This window comes from Natator depressus, chromosome 5, assembly GCF_965152275.1.
Source record: "Natator depressus isolate rNatDep1 chromosome 5, rNatDep2.hap1, whole genome shotgun sequence".
Taxonomy (NCBI): Eukaryota; Metazoa; Chordata; order Testudines; family Cheloniidae; genus Natator; species Natator depressus.
In genome coordinates, this window is record NC_134238.1 from 131,548,373 (window position 1) to 131,563,429 (window position 15,057).

Below are 15,057 nucleotides of genomic sequence, written 5' to 3' on the forward strand. Positions count from 1 at the left end.
GTTCTCTTATTGTGACCAATTGAGGATGATAGTCACTGTTTTTTTGTATTGGCAGTTATAGTATCACAAAACAGACTAAGCCCTTAAAGCTGTTGGTTCATCCTTGGTGCGAATCGTGCTATAGAACCTAGGGAGCATATCCTGTATGTATTATAATAACTTAGGGTCTGGACTTCAGTGTTTTTCTTTAAATAGTAGTTGATTGATCAATCTGCTGAACAAGATACAACCTGTCTGTGGTAAGACTGGCTTTAAAAATGCAGTGCACTTCTATTTGCTTGATTGGAAATGGAAAATGGCTACAAGTCCAAGTGAATCTTGTTATGTTACTTCATGTTAAAATCTTCTTCATTCCATTTTTGTATTGGGTTACGTTCAGTTCTGTTTCTCAGCCTGATAGGTTACAAGCAGCTCTGGAAACTAAGAAAAATATGAAAATGGGTATGGAAGCTCAGTGGGACAGCTGGTTATTTAATGCATATTTCCAGTGTCTCTAGCTTTGGCTACATTTGAGTTCATTTGAAACTGTCACATCCCAGAGATCAGTTTCCCTTTGCTATTCCCCATTCATGCTTAATGAACTTAATTTCTGGCTTATTTTGAAGCTGAGATATTCAGATTGTGTGTGAACAGGACTTCCTATAGACTGAGGAAGGAAAAAAACTCAAACTTTCTGGGAAGCTTTCAAATTGGTAACAGTTTTTCGTAGGCATCGTTCATATGTAAATCCTTCACGTTACTACTTACAGTTTTAAGCCAATGCTGCACTTGTTACTTATGACTCATTTTCAGCATAAATTGTGTATAACCGCTTATGAAACTGACTTCAAGCTTTCAACTGTGAGGACTAAACATTGCACTACATAACAGATGTAAAGAGATCTCAGTCCTCCCCATTAATGTTCTAGGTTTCACAGTGTTGGTCTATAATAGAGAAATTTCTTTACATAGCTGTTTAGTAAGCCAGCAGTAAGAGAATTTTTTTAATGATGTAAACTTCCGCATAGTTCCTGTATGTCTGGGATTGGGACTTGATGAGAGAGAGCTGGCTAATCATAGAAATGTAGGGCTGGAAGGGACCTTGAGGCATCGTCCTCTCCAGTGTTTCTCGACCTTTTTGATACCAGGGACCAGCTTGCTGCCTTCCTAAACTGTGTCAGGGAAATCTCAGGGACCGGCAAGGAGGTTGCCATGTTTGAGTCATTGAGAAACACTAATTCAATCCCCCTCACCCTGTGCCACCACTGAGGTTGAACCAACTAACTGCACCTAGACAGGTGTCTGTCTAGACTGTTCTTCAAAACCTCCAGTGATGGGGATTGCACAGCCTTCCTTGGTAACCTATTCCAATGCTTAATTAGCCTTATAGTTAGAAATTTTTCCCAGTTTCCAACCTAAATCTGCCTAGATGCAGATTAAGCTGATTACTTGTTTGTCCTGCCTTTAGTGGATATGGAGAACAGTTGATCACCATTGACTTATCGGGTCCCTCCTAAGTTGTCTTTTCTCAAGACTAAACATGCCCAGTTTTGTAATGTTTCCTTGTAGATCAGGTTTTCTAAACCTTTTACAATTTTTGTTGCTCTCCTCTGGGTTCACTCCAGTTTATCCACATTGTTCTTAAACTGTGGCACCCAAAACAGGACAGCTACTTCCTGTGTTTCACATACAATGCTCCTGTTAATACTCCCCAAAATATTAGCCTTTTTTACAACTACATCATATTGACTTATTAAATTTGTGATCCACTGTAACCCCAAATCCGTTTCTGCAGTACTACCACCTAGCCATTTATTCCTTATTTTGTATTTGTGCATTTGATTTTTTTTCCTTCCTAAGTGTAGTACTTTGCACTTGTCTTTATTGAATTTCATCTTGTTGATTTCAGACCAATTCTTCAATTTGTCAAGGTAATTTTGAATTTTAGTCCTGTCCTCCAAAGTGCTTGCAACTCCTCCCAGCTTGGTGTCATCCGCAAACTTTATTAGCACACTTTCCACTCCATTGTCTGAGTCATTAATGAAAATGTTGAATAATACCAGACCCAGGACAGAACCCTGTTGGGACCCCACTAGATCCCAGTTTGATGCCAAACCATTGCTAATTATTCTTTTGATTAGTTTTTCAACCAGTTGTGAACCCATCATTAGGTAATTTAAATCTAAATCACATTTCCCTAGATTGCTTATGAGAATATTTGTCAAAAGCCTTACTAAAATCAAAATGTCAAGTCTCTTTCCCCTCCCCCCCCCCCCCCCCCGCCCAATTCCAGGAGACCAGTAAGCCTGTCAAAGAAGAAAATTAGGGTTGGTTTGGCATGATTTGTTCTTGATAAATTCATGTTGGCTATTACTACTTATCCTCTAGATGCTTACATATTGTTTAATAATTTTGTTCCAGTATTTTTCTAGGTGTTAAAGTTAAGCTGACGGACCTATAATTCCCCAGGTCCTATGTTCTCTTTTTAAAGATAGAGGTACTGTATTTTCCCTTCCCTCTTGTACCACATCCGTCTTCCATGAGTTCTCAAAGATAATTGCCAATGGTTCCAAGATTGCTTCGGCTAGTTCCTTAAATACACTAGCATGAATTTCGTTAGGCCCTGCTGCCTTGAATACATCTAACTTACTTGAATGTTCTTTAACATGTTCTTTCCCTATTCTGGCTTGTGTTCCTTCTTCCTTGTTGTAAATATTAACTGTGGTAACAGTTAACCGTTCTGGTCACAATTAACCCTTTTAGTGAAGACTGAAGCAAAATAGGCATTAAACACCTTGGCCTTCTTGGTGTCATCCGTTGTTAGCTCTCCTTCCCTGCTAAGTAGTGGACCTACACTTTACATTAGAAGCAAGAGAGGATTTATAGAACCTCTTCTTATCTCTACCCCTTGTTACTTGCAACTCATTTTGTGCCTTTTGCCTTTCTGATTTTGTCCCAACATGCTTGTGCTGCTATTTTGTATTCACCTGTAACAATTTGTCCATGTTTCCACTTTTTGTAGGATTCCTCTTTTGATTTTTCAAGTTACTAAAGAACTCCTAATGCAGTCATATTGTCCTCTTACTGTTCTTCCTACTTTGCTTTGGATCAGAATAGTTGAGCCTTTAATGTTGTCTCTTTGAGAAACTGCCAGCTCTCCTGAACTCCCAAACCCTTAGATTTTCTTCCCAGGGGACCCTATCTACCAGTTCTGAGTTTGTCTGCTTTTTTAAGTCCATTGTCCTTATTCAGCTGTTCACTCCTTTCTTTCCTTAGCCAAGAAATGGTCGATTTCATGATTCACTTTCAGCCAAATTACCTTGCACTGTCAGATTCACAACCAATTTCTCTTTAGTCAAAATCAAGTCTAAAATGGGTGCCCCATCGTTATTTCTCCACCTTCTGAAACAAGATGTTATCCTCAAGAAATGTTCCAAGAATTGCTCAGCCCAAATAAGAATATTGAGGGGAGCAATTCAGGAAACTAGATCTGTACCTCTGACAGAGCCCCTTGTAATACAGACTTGCTATTTAAGGGTCCTACATCCTGGTCTACTTCTGAACTATCCAGTGCTTTAGGCAAGAGTGCTCTTCACCATCCGCGACTGGCAACAAGTGCAATCTTCCCATTTGGATGTGGCCCTTATGACAATTATGTATTGATTTCCTCTATTAAAGTCATACAATGAAGCACTCATCGTGCAAAAAACATATTAGAACACTGCGCGACTCTGCATTAACTACCAGTAAACTTCTGGTGCAGTTCAAAATGTTGAGTTTTAGCAGAGCACTAAATTGGTGAGACCTCTCTCCCTTTTTTTTTTTAGTTTATTCAATGCTATATTGAATGATTTGGAGCTGTTTGTAGGTTTTTTAGCAATAGTGTCTGCAGATTTGTAGTGTATTAATTGCTTTCTATTTGTAATGAAAGTATTGAGTCTTATTTCTAGGGCAAAGCAAGTGTAGTGAAGCCATTACCGTTGATCTCTACCCATGAAAATGCTGTAAATTGTAACATGATCCCTGGATTTAGGGTATCCCTGGAGACCGAGAGACTCAAGCCGCAGCGGATCCCCCTCAGGCAGCAAGCACTGGTGCGTCTCAGTCTTCAGCAGTGGCGGCGGCGGCAGCTGCAACTGCAACTACAACTTCTAGCTCTTCAGGAGGTAAGACGGTCTTGGGCGTCGGGCAGCTGTTACGCAGCCTCTCTGTACTAGATGTCGAAGCAGTGGGTTTAAGTTCATGAGGTTTTTCAAAGTGAGAGACAAAAGAGCAGTAGAACTTGCTTGGAGGAAACACTTGTTGTGGGTGGCAAGTTTCAGAGTGGTAGCCATGTTAGTCTGTATCGGCAAAAGCAACGACCTCGCCCTTGGTAAGGCAGCTCCCATCCTTTCATGTATTTATACCTGCTCCTGTACTTTCTACTCCATGCATCTGAGGAAGTGGGTTCTAGCCCACGAAAGCTTATGCCCAAATAAATTTGTTAGTCTCTATCGTGCCACAAGGACTCCTCGTTGTTTTTGTTGTGGGTGGGAAGATCTGTAATGTTGGGGCCATAGTTGGTCAAATTCCCAAATACCACTGTTGGTTTTATACCCACTCTGTGATCCAATGTGTGTGGTTTTGAGTTTCTGAGATCACAGATATGGACAGCTTCATATTTCCCCAACCTCACCTCTGGCTTCTTATTGTCTAGGATTAGAGTTGTAGCAATACATCACTTCAAAACTTCCCCACTTGTAACCACAGAGAATTAGGTTTAATTTATAAAGGTGTCCATTTTTATATTGCCTACAATAATAGGCAACCCTCCTTGTGGCCACCGAAATTTTTAAACTTACTAGTAAGCTCTTTGGGGCAGGGACTGACTTTTTGTTCTGTGTTTATATAGTGCCTAGCTACAACGGGGACCAGGTCCATGACTAGGGCTCCTAGGCACTACTGTAATATAAATAATAATCAGGGTTCTCAAAATGTGACAAATACTGTTAAGTAGGTGGTCCATGAGAGCCTCCCCTCTCTTGCAACCACAACAATGGTACATGGAAAAGCAATGTTGACAAAATAAAATTAATTATTTCCCGTTTTTTTTAATGTAGTAAATGTCCTCAGTGCAACTCACTTTTCAATCTTCATCACTGTTTCACTGTGTTTTCCTTTTTATTGTCCCCTTTCCACCTGTTCTGCATATGTTACTTGACCCTTGGTTGCTTTGCTTCCAGTGATGTGCCTTTCTAGCTGGTGACTCCAGTTAATCCTCCTGTGTATCCAACCCTAATTGAAGCAGATAGACTGGCTCCACTATTTCTGGCTTCTCCATGCCTCCAGCTGTTTTCAAAGAGGCCTATAGAAGTAGCTGGAAAGAAAGCTAGCACTACATGTCCACCCAGCTCTTAATCCGCTGCCATGAAATGCTCTGTGGGCCATCTCAGTTTGGGCTCTGCTGTACGTAGATCAGTCTTTTGGGTAAGCCTTTGAGGGTGCTTGGGAAGAGGACCTGTTCATCAACATCATACCCCCCTCAAATATAGTACCTCACAGCAGCAGAGAGCTTTTCATTTTTCTGCAGGGGACCCACCAGTTCAGCTACTAAGTTCAGAGGACTCAAACTTGCCTTAACGTAAGCATTTAACAAGTACCTATCCTGTTTATTAAATGCAGTGTGGTTGCTGAGTTACACTACAAAGTATAAAGCTTCAAACATTACTTTTCAAAGGAGCCCCTATAGTTTCTTCTGCATAGTTTTAAAAGTTTGAGGTGGTGTTTGGAGACACTTAAGGGAGTGCACGTGCATCATTGGGAAGGTGGCAAAAGGAGTAACACTTGGAATTGGCACTCCCAAAATGAAATCTAGTGTGAGGAGGTGGAGAGGGTCAGTGAGCATGTCAGTTCATTGCTATTGTTAGTCCTTCATACTTCATATACTAAAAATAAACCAAATTGTCTGCTACATTTTTGTCATTGTAATGACAAGTTTGCTTTAAGTTCTGCCTTTTTTTGTGTGTACCAGAATAAAACTACACCCGTGCTGCATATTATAATGCTGCTGCTTTGCATTTTTATCTTTCAGATGTGTATATTTGGGAGGGAGTTGTATGGTGGTCTCCTAGCTATATGGTTCACAGACACCAATTTTTGATCTCCCCTCGGTTAGCAGAAACCTTTGTTTTTCCAGTATGTTGAATCATCCTTCTCTTTATCTAAAAAGCAAAATAAAATACTGTATGCTTGTTGGAATTAATTCCTCTATAAATTATATAGAATGGAAAACCACCCTTGGAATTTATGTTCTGTTCTTTAAAAGGTTAGATGTTAGTCTTTATTTGAGGTGATATATTCTCATTACTGTTCATGGGTGGTTGGCAAGTAACTCGCAGAAACAGTTCAATCTGTGAAGAGGGGGGAAAAAAGCCTCTTAAAAGCTGACTTTTTACCAGTAAATGCTGGTCCCAAAGAGGCTGAACATTTGTCCACTTTTACTTGATCTCGGCAATTCAGCTGCAGTGGTCTTCAGATTAGATCTCTAGTCACCATCTCATTGGGGTTGGAGACACCTCTTGTAAAGCCACAAGATCCTTTGAACTCGTATATTTTGCTTTATCCCTTTGTATTACATTTTACTTTTTAAACTGAACAGTGTGAAATGTTAGTCCCCAACACAGCCCCACCTTAGGCCTTAAGAGACCAAAGTCTGCTTTTATTTTTTTAGTCATTTTCTAAATTCTTGAGCCATGTTGGTTGACATTCTCTTAAACTGAAGTTCTCTGTATAAAGCCACAGAACAGGAGCAGTGTGGTTATTGGTGAGGCAAGCTTTGCTGCCATTTCACTAGTGCACCTCCTCCCTAAGAGAGGAGCCACTTTCATGGGTGAGACAGGTCCTGCTGCCAAGCCCATTCCTTCTTCTGAGCCTGTCCGTAAGAAGGCCATTATGAATACTGTACGCTTCAAAGACTTGAGTCACCTTGAAAGGAATTTTACATTACCCTCCAACTCTGAAACTTCAGCTAATTCAGTTTTTTCCTTCCAATATATATTGTTGGTCTAATTTACAGAAGCCTATTTAGTAACTTGCTTGCTTTTTACTTAAATGTATAACTCTTTATATTGCAGGACATCCACTTGAATTTTTACGAAATCAACCTCAGTTCCAGCAGATGAGACAAATTATTCAGCAGAATCCTAATTTGCTGCCAGCATTGCTACAGCAAATAGGACGGGAAAACCCCCAGCTACTGCAGGTGACTTAAGCACCATGGGATAACGTGTCTAGATCAGGCAAGGGCGCTTTAATACATCAGTACTAGCAATGTGCCCTCTTATTTTTGGGGTGTGAAACAATTTCATGACTGGAAAGTACTGGAATGGAGGCTTTCTTTCTGCACCTCACCCAATTTGGCCACAAACTGAAGTACTAGATACTGTCTAAGAGTTCATAGAATCCTAGAAGATTAGGGTTGGAAGAGACCTCAGGAGGTCTTCTAGTCCAACCCCCTGCCCAAAGCAGGACCAATACCAACTATATCATCCCAGCCAGGGCTTTGTCAAGCCAGGCCTTAAAAACGTCTAAGGATGGAGATTCCACCATCTCCCTAGGTAACCCATTCCAGTGCTTCACCACCCTCCTAGTGAAATAGTGTTTCCTAATATCCAGCCTAGACCTCCCCCACTGCAACTTGAGACCATTGCTCCTTGTTCTGTCATCTGCCACTACTGAGAACAGCCGAGCTCCATCCTCTTTGGAACCCCCCTTCAGATAGTTGAAGGCTGCTATCAAATCCCCCCTCACTCTTCTCTTCTGCAGACTAAACAAGCCCTTAGCCTCTCCTCATAAGTCATGTGCCCCAGCCCCCTGATCATTTTCGTTGTTCTCCGCTGGACTCTCTCCAATTTGTCCCCATCCTTTCAAAACTGGATGCAATACTCCAGGTGTGGCCTCACCAGTGCCGAATAGAGGGGAATAATCACTTCCCTTGATCTGCTGGCAATGCTCTGACTAATGCAGCTCAATATGCTGAGTCACTGTCCTTAAATCCTTAAGATACTCTTGTAAATTCTCCTAGTTTTCATTTTCTTTAGAAGTACCATCTCTCAAATTATAAGAATGGTGAGTGGGTTGGGAAGGAAGAAGTCAGAAGCTTTTTTCCGAAAAGGGGAGCTATTGAGACTCAACTGAATTAGGATTAAATGTTAGCAATAGAAGGTAGGTATTCCTTTAGTAATACCTGTGACAAGCTAAGCTTCCTCAGTAACTGTCTTTTTGGCCAGTGAGAATAATGGAGAAACCGCCTTAGTTCCTGCACAGAATGCATGACAGCTTATTTCCTTTACATGGGGTGCAGAGTGTGTAAGGGAGTAAAGAGGTAGCTGCAGCTTGACTTACGGTAACCATAACAGCTTCTCTTCTCAGTCAGAACCTGCCAAGCATTATTCTCAAAATTAACCAGGCTTCCGTAATATTTCTCTAGACCACTTTTAGTTGCCTGTTTGCAGGACTGAACATGCTTTATTTCAGTGTATTGCTTCCTTTTGTTCTCCCATGCACCACAGCAAATCAGCCAACATCAGGAGCATTTTATTCAGATGTTAAATGAGCCAGTTCAAGAGTCTGGTGGCCAAGGAGGAGGTGGTGGTGGTGGGAGTGGAGGAGTAGCAGAAGCTGGAAGTGGTCAGATGAACTACATTCAAGTAACACCTCAGGAGAAAGAAGCTATAGAGAGGGTAAGCTGCCTTTTTTGGGTTTAAAATACTTTAATGCTCTTGCTATCTTTTTTTCTCCCAAGATTAGACATTGTGCAGGTTAAAACATGCACTAAAGCTGTATGTGAAGTTGATACCTTACTGCTATGAATCATGTTAATTTTCCAGTGTCCGATTTGCAATCTGTTATAGTCTTGGCCTGCTGGAAATCATGTCTTTGCTGTAAGGCCATTGCTTCCCAACCTCTTCTGGAACTTGCCTTTTTAGAAGAGAAGCTTGTAAAAGGCCATGCAATTGCAATCACAACACTGCGATTTGAAGTGGCCAAAGGTCCACTGTGCCCATGCATAACTGAGCCCTATTCAGGAAGAGGATAAAACAAAAGTTTTTCTTCGAGTGATTGCTCATACTTATTCCAATTAGGTGTGTGCATGCCATGTGCAGAGTCATCTGAAAGTTTTTTCCCCTAGCAGCACCCGTCAGGTCGGCTGTGGAGTCCCCTGGAGTGGCGCCTCCATAGTGCTCTATACAGACCCTGCCGACCCGGCGCCGCCTCTGTTCCTTCTTACTGCCAGTGACGGTCGTTGGAACTGTGTCGTCTTGCTCAGCAAGCTCTCTACGTTTCCCTAGTTCTATTTACTTAGTGTTTGTGTTCCTTAGTTTGTTTAGTTATTAGTGTAGTGTTAATAGTTCGCTGTCGGGAGTGGGGGTTCTCCTTCAACCCGACTGCACTCTCCTTGGGGACTCAGGGCATGCCTAAGTCCCAGGATTCAAACCCTGCAAGTCCTGCAACAAGCTTATACCAACGGGCAACCCCCATGACGCTTGCTCGATGTGTCTGGGGAAAACACATCAGGTGGATAAGCGCAGGATTTGCAAAGGGTTTCACCTGAGAACGAAGAAGGAGCGGGACTTCAGACTGACGCAGCTCCTCATGGAGGCAGCACTTAGACCGCAACCAGCATCGGCGCGGCAGGACCCGGCACTGAGTGCATTGGTGCGTAGTGTCCCGGCAGCAGCGGAGATGGCTCTGCGGAAGGGCTCTGGAAGAGACCTGCAGCATCGCCGCTCTCTGGTGCGGAAACCATCGGAGACGACTTGGCACTGGTCCCATTCTCTGGGTCAGAAGCTGCACCGGAAACAAGGGAGGAGTGGTTCCCTGACTTCGGGACTGAACCCCTCGGAACCGGCCAGTGGGGCGTTTCCCAGGGAGGAGCCCCCAGTGCCGAAAACTTCGGAGCCAGCACTGTCGACTTCAGTCCCGCAAGGGGCGTCGTTGAGTTCGGTGCAATTGTACTCACTATGTCAGGTAGTGGAGGAGGTACAACTGCCTTCCACCCCAGACACATTTGAGTCCACGAGAGACCTCATAGACATGATGGCACCGCAGTCCCCGGCCCTTCGCACCAAGCCCCCAATGCCACAGCGTGTGATACCATCCCGCAGAAAGCCTGCAATGCTCCGCCCCTCGGCGCCACCAGGGACAAGACACCACTCTGAGTCCCAACACTGCTCAGAGTCCTAATCCCCAAGGCAAGGGGGGGGGGGGTGTCTGATCCATTCTAGACCTGTGAGGACTCAACGAATTCATGGTGAAGTTGAAGTTCAGTATGGTCTCCCTGAACATGATTACCCCTTCCCTGGATCCGGGAGACTGATACGCCACCCTCAACATGAAAGACGTGTACTTTCACATAACCATTTGCTTCACGCACAGGCGATTTCTAAAGTTTGTGGTCGACCACAAACACTATCAGTTCAAGGTCCTTCCATTCGGTCTCTCGACAGCCCCCTGAGTTTTTACCAAGTGCATGTCCATCGTAGCAGCCTTCCTTCACAAGAGACAGGTGCTGGTATACCCCTACCTCAACGGCTGGCTGCTCAGGGGGCGCACCAGAGAGCAGGTGGAATCTCGGGTCCGGTTCATCAGATCATAGAATCATAGAATATCAGGGTTGGAAGGGACCCCAGAAGGTCATCTAGTCCAACCCCCTGCTCGAAGCAGGACCAATTCCCAGTTAAATCATCCCAGCCAGGGCTTTGTCCACTCTCGAGAGACTGGGCCTCCTCCTTAATGTGAACAAGTCAACCTTGTCTCTGACCCAGAGAATAGAGTTCATCGGGGCAGTGGTGGACTCAGTGCAGGCAAGAGCATTTCTGCAGGAGACATAATTCCAAGCCATGTAAAACATCATTCCAGGCCTCAGGCAATTCCCACCACTACTGTTAGGGGTTGACTACATCTCCTTGGCCACATGGCAGCCTGCACTAATGTGGTCCGTCATGCCAGGCTGAGGCTCAGACTTCTGCAAGCGTGGCTTGCGTCGGCCTATCGCCCGAGACACGAGAACCTGGAATTAGTAGTGATGGTACCAGAGCACATGAACTCAAGTCCCTCCAGTGGTGGCTTGACCCTCAGATGGTGTGCGAAGGAGTCCCCTTCTACAGCCCTCCTTGTCCCTGGTAACGGATGCATTGACTCTGGGTTGGGGTGCGCATTTGGGAGATCTACAAACGCAGGGCCTATGGTCTTGGGACGAGCTCTCCCTTCATATCAACATCAAGGAGCTCAGGGTGGTACGCCTAGCATGCCGAACTTTTTGGGCCTGGCTGCAAGGCCAGTGCATGGCAATGAGGACAGACCAACATCGCTACCATGTTTTACATCAACAAACAGGGTGGAACCTGTTCCTCCCCCCGTGTTGAGAAGCCCTCAGGCTCTGGGAGTTCTGCATAGCCCACTCCATTCACCTGGAAGCGTCCTATCTCCCAGGGGCTCAGAACTACCTGGCAGACCATCTCAGCAGATGGTTCCGTAATCACAAGTGCTCTGGATGTCAATATACTCCATCTTCCAAAGGTGGAGGTTTCCCCAAGTCAACCTGTTTTTCACGCACAGCACCAGGAAGTGCCCGATGTTCTGCTCCTTACAGAATTACAGCCTGGGCTTGGTCACGGACGTGTTTCTGCTATCCTGGCGAGGCTGCCTGTTGTACGCCTTTTCCCCATTCCCTCTGGTGCACAAGGTTCTTCTCAAGGTCCGCAGGGACAGAGCAGAGGTAATCCTGGTGGCCCCGACATGGCCTTGACAACACTGGTACATCGCGCTCTTGGAACTGTCAGTGGACACCCCGATTTCGTTGCCACTCCACCCCGACCTGATCATTCAGGACCACAGTCGCCTGCTCCACCCAGACCTCAAGTCCCTCCATCTCATGGCTTGGAAGCTTCAAGGTTAAACCCCATGGAACTTCTGTGCTTGGAACCGGTAACAGGAGGTGCTACTTTGCAGCAGGAAACCATCTACCAAGGCCACTTATCTAGCCAAGTGGAAAAGGTTCACCTGCTGGTGTGCCCAGCATCACACACCTCCAATCCAGGTGCCTATACCACTCATCCTAGAGTACCTCCTACACCTAAAACAAAAAGGCCTGGCAGCGTTGTCCATTAAGGTACACCTCGCTATTTTAGCCTTCCACCCAAGAGTATCTGAACACTCCATATTTGCCAACCCCATGGTGGGATGTTTTCTCAAGGGGGCCTGGAACACCTCCATCCCCAGATTAGACAGCCAGTTCTTGCGTGGGACCTGAACTTGGTCCTCTCCAATCTAATGGGGCCCCTGTTTGAATTGGTGGCGACTTGCTCCTTCCTCTATCTGTCGTACAAGGTAGCTTTTCTGGTCGCCGTTACCTCAGCATGAAGGGTGTCTGAGTTGAAGGCCCTCACCTCTGACCCACCTTACACGGTCTTCCACTAAACCATTCAGAAAGTCGAACCAGCTTTCATAGCGGTGGCATCAGCACGTACGAGTTAGCCAAAATCCTTGCTCCAGCGCTTACAGCACACTCTACAAGGGCACAGGCCTCATCAGTGGCTTTCCTGGCCCAAGTCCCAGTCCAAGAAATCTTCTGGGCAGCGACTTGGTCCTCGGTGCATATGTTCACCTCTCATTACGCCATCGTCCAGCATGCTAGAGATGAAGCAGCATTCGGCAGAGCACTGTTCCAATCAGCAATTCCATAACTCCGACCCCACCACCTAGGTCAGGCTTGGGAGTAAGCTAATTAGAATTGATATGAGCAATCACTTGAAGAAAGAATGGTTACTCACCTTCTTGTAACTGTTCTACTAGGTGTGTTGCTCATCTCCATTCCAAACCCACCTGCCTTCCTCTCTGTCAGAGTAGCCGTCAAGAAGGAACTGAGGCGGCGCCAGGTCGGCAGGTTATATGTGGAGCGCTATGGAGGCGCCGCTCCAGGGGGCTCCACAGCCAACCCGACGGGTGCTGCTAGGGGAGAAAACTTTCTGACAACTGTGTTTGCGGCGCGCACCCACCTAATTGGAATGGAGATGAGCAACACATCTCAAAGAACAACAGTTACAAGAAGGTGAGTAGCCGTTCTTTTTGCGAAAGCTTCAGATACCAATGCCAGAAGTGTAATGGTGGTTTTAGTAATGTGCAGGGGGAGTGCTTTTGTACCTTTAAAATTGATTCCTAAAGTATTCAGACTGGCTCTGAACTTTCATAGGAAGTAGATGAAAGTCACTGTTTGAGTTTTTGCTCTGTAGGTTGCTAAAAATACTAGTAAACATCTATATAAACTTGCAGATCTGCAAGCCCTGGAAACCTAATGCAGTGAATGCATTAAGTTCCATTTGCTGCTCAATAAAGGTGACACACATACACATGCAGTAATTTGGAACCAAATGAAACTTGAACAGTTGGGACGACAATTTGTAGAATAGACTGAGGCTGCATTATTTTGCTAACTAGAAGCGTAGCTGTGGAATTTTGAAGTAGTTACACTTGAATGCTCCAATCCAGTAAAATGCACAACTATTTTTACCTCTACGTACCAACACTAAGGAAATAGTTAAGTATCTAAATCTGGATTTGTATGTCAAGGGGATGCTTCCATGCAGTTCTTTTAAAACTCAGTTTTTTTTCTATAAATAGTTGTAAAGGAATAATTCCTAGGGCTGTCAAGCGATTAAAAAAATTAATAGAATACCATTTATTTAAATATTTTTGGATGTTTTCTACATTTTCAAATATATTGATTTCAATTACAACACCGAATACAAAGTGTACAGGTGTTCACTTTATATTTATTTTTGATTACAAATATTTGCACTGTAAAAACAAAAGAAATCGTGTATTTCAGTTCACCTACTACAGGTACTGTAGGGCAGTCTCTTTATCATGAAAGTTGAACTTACAAATGTAGAATTATGTACAATAAAAACCCACATTCAAATATAAAACAATGTAAAACTTCAGAGCCTACAAGTCCTTGTTCAGCCAATCACTCAGACAAACAAGTTTGTTTACATTTGCAGAAGATAATGCTGCCCACTTCTTGTTTACAGGTTTACAGTGTCACTTGAAAGTGAGAACGGGCGTTTGCATGGCACTGTTGTAGCAAATGTCAGCAAAATATTTACATGCCAGGTGCGCTAAAGATTCATATGTCCCTTGATGCTTCAACCACTATTCCAGAGGAATATCTGCTCGATAACGATCCAAAGCAGTGCAGACGACGCATTCCATTTTCATCATCTGAGTCAGATGCCACTAACAGAAAGCTAATTTTCTTTTTTGACGGTTTGGCTTCTGTTGTTTCTACATCAGTGTTGCTTTTTTAAGACTTCTGAAAGCATGTTCCACACCTCATCCCTCTCAGATTTGGGAAGACACTTCAGATTCTTAAATTTTGAGTTGAGTGCTGTTGCTCTTTTTAGAAATTTCATATTGCTATCTTCTTTGCATTTTGTCAAATTTGCAATGAAAGTGTTCTTAAAACAAACAATGTGTTGGGTCGTCATTTGAGACTGCAATAACATGAAATATATGGCAGAATGTGGGTAAAACAGAGCAGACCACCTACAATTCTCACCTAAGGAGTTCAGTCACAAATGTAATTAACATTATTTTTTTAATGAGTGTCATCAGCATGGTAGCATGTCCTCTGGAATGGTGGCAGAAGCACAAAGGAGCATACGAATATTTAGCATATCTGGCACGTAAATACCTTGCAATGCCAGCTACAAAAGTGCCATGCAAATGCCTGTTCTCACTTTCAGGTGATGTAATTAAGAAGTGGGCAGCATTATCTTCTGCAAATGTAAACAAACTTGTTTCTCTGAGCGATTGGCTGAACAAGAAGTACAATTGAGTGGACTTGTAGGCTCTAAAGTTTTCCATTGTTTTAAGTGCATTGTTTCATTGTTTTGTTTAACAAAAATACCCTACATTTGTAAGTTGCCCTTAAATGATAGAGATTGCACTACAGTACTTGTATGAGGTGAATTGAAAAATACTATCTTTTGTTTATCATTTTTACAGAGCAAATATTTGTAATAAAAAATAATATAA

General features: G+C 43.7%; 1 protein-coding gene across 3 annotated transcripts in view; it reads left to right on the forward strand.

Annotated features, from left to right (window-relative positions):
• RAD23B (RAD23 homolog B, nucleotide excision repair protein) overlaps positions 1–15,057 on the forward strand; it is a 56,169-nt gene that overhangs the window by 38,443 nt on the left and 2,669 nt on the right. For 2 of the 3 annotated variants that reach the window (XM_074953683.1, XM_074953682.1), the window contains 3 exons: positions 4,013–4,145; positions 7,092–7,218; positions 8,510–8,699. In XM_074953683.1, the coding sequence (XP_074809784.1) occupies positions 4,013–4,145; positions 7,092–7,218; positions 8,510–8,699 (450 nt within the window). Of the gene's footprint in view, positions 1–4,012; positions 4,146–7,091; positions 7,220–8,509; positions 8,700–15,057 lie in introns of all 3 variants that reach the window. The other variant, XM_074953684.1, reaches the window with a different exon arrangement.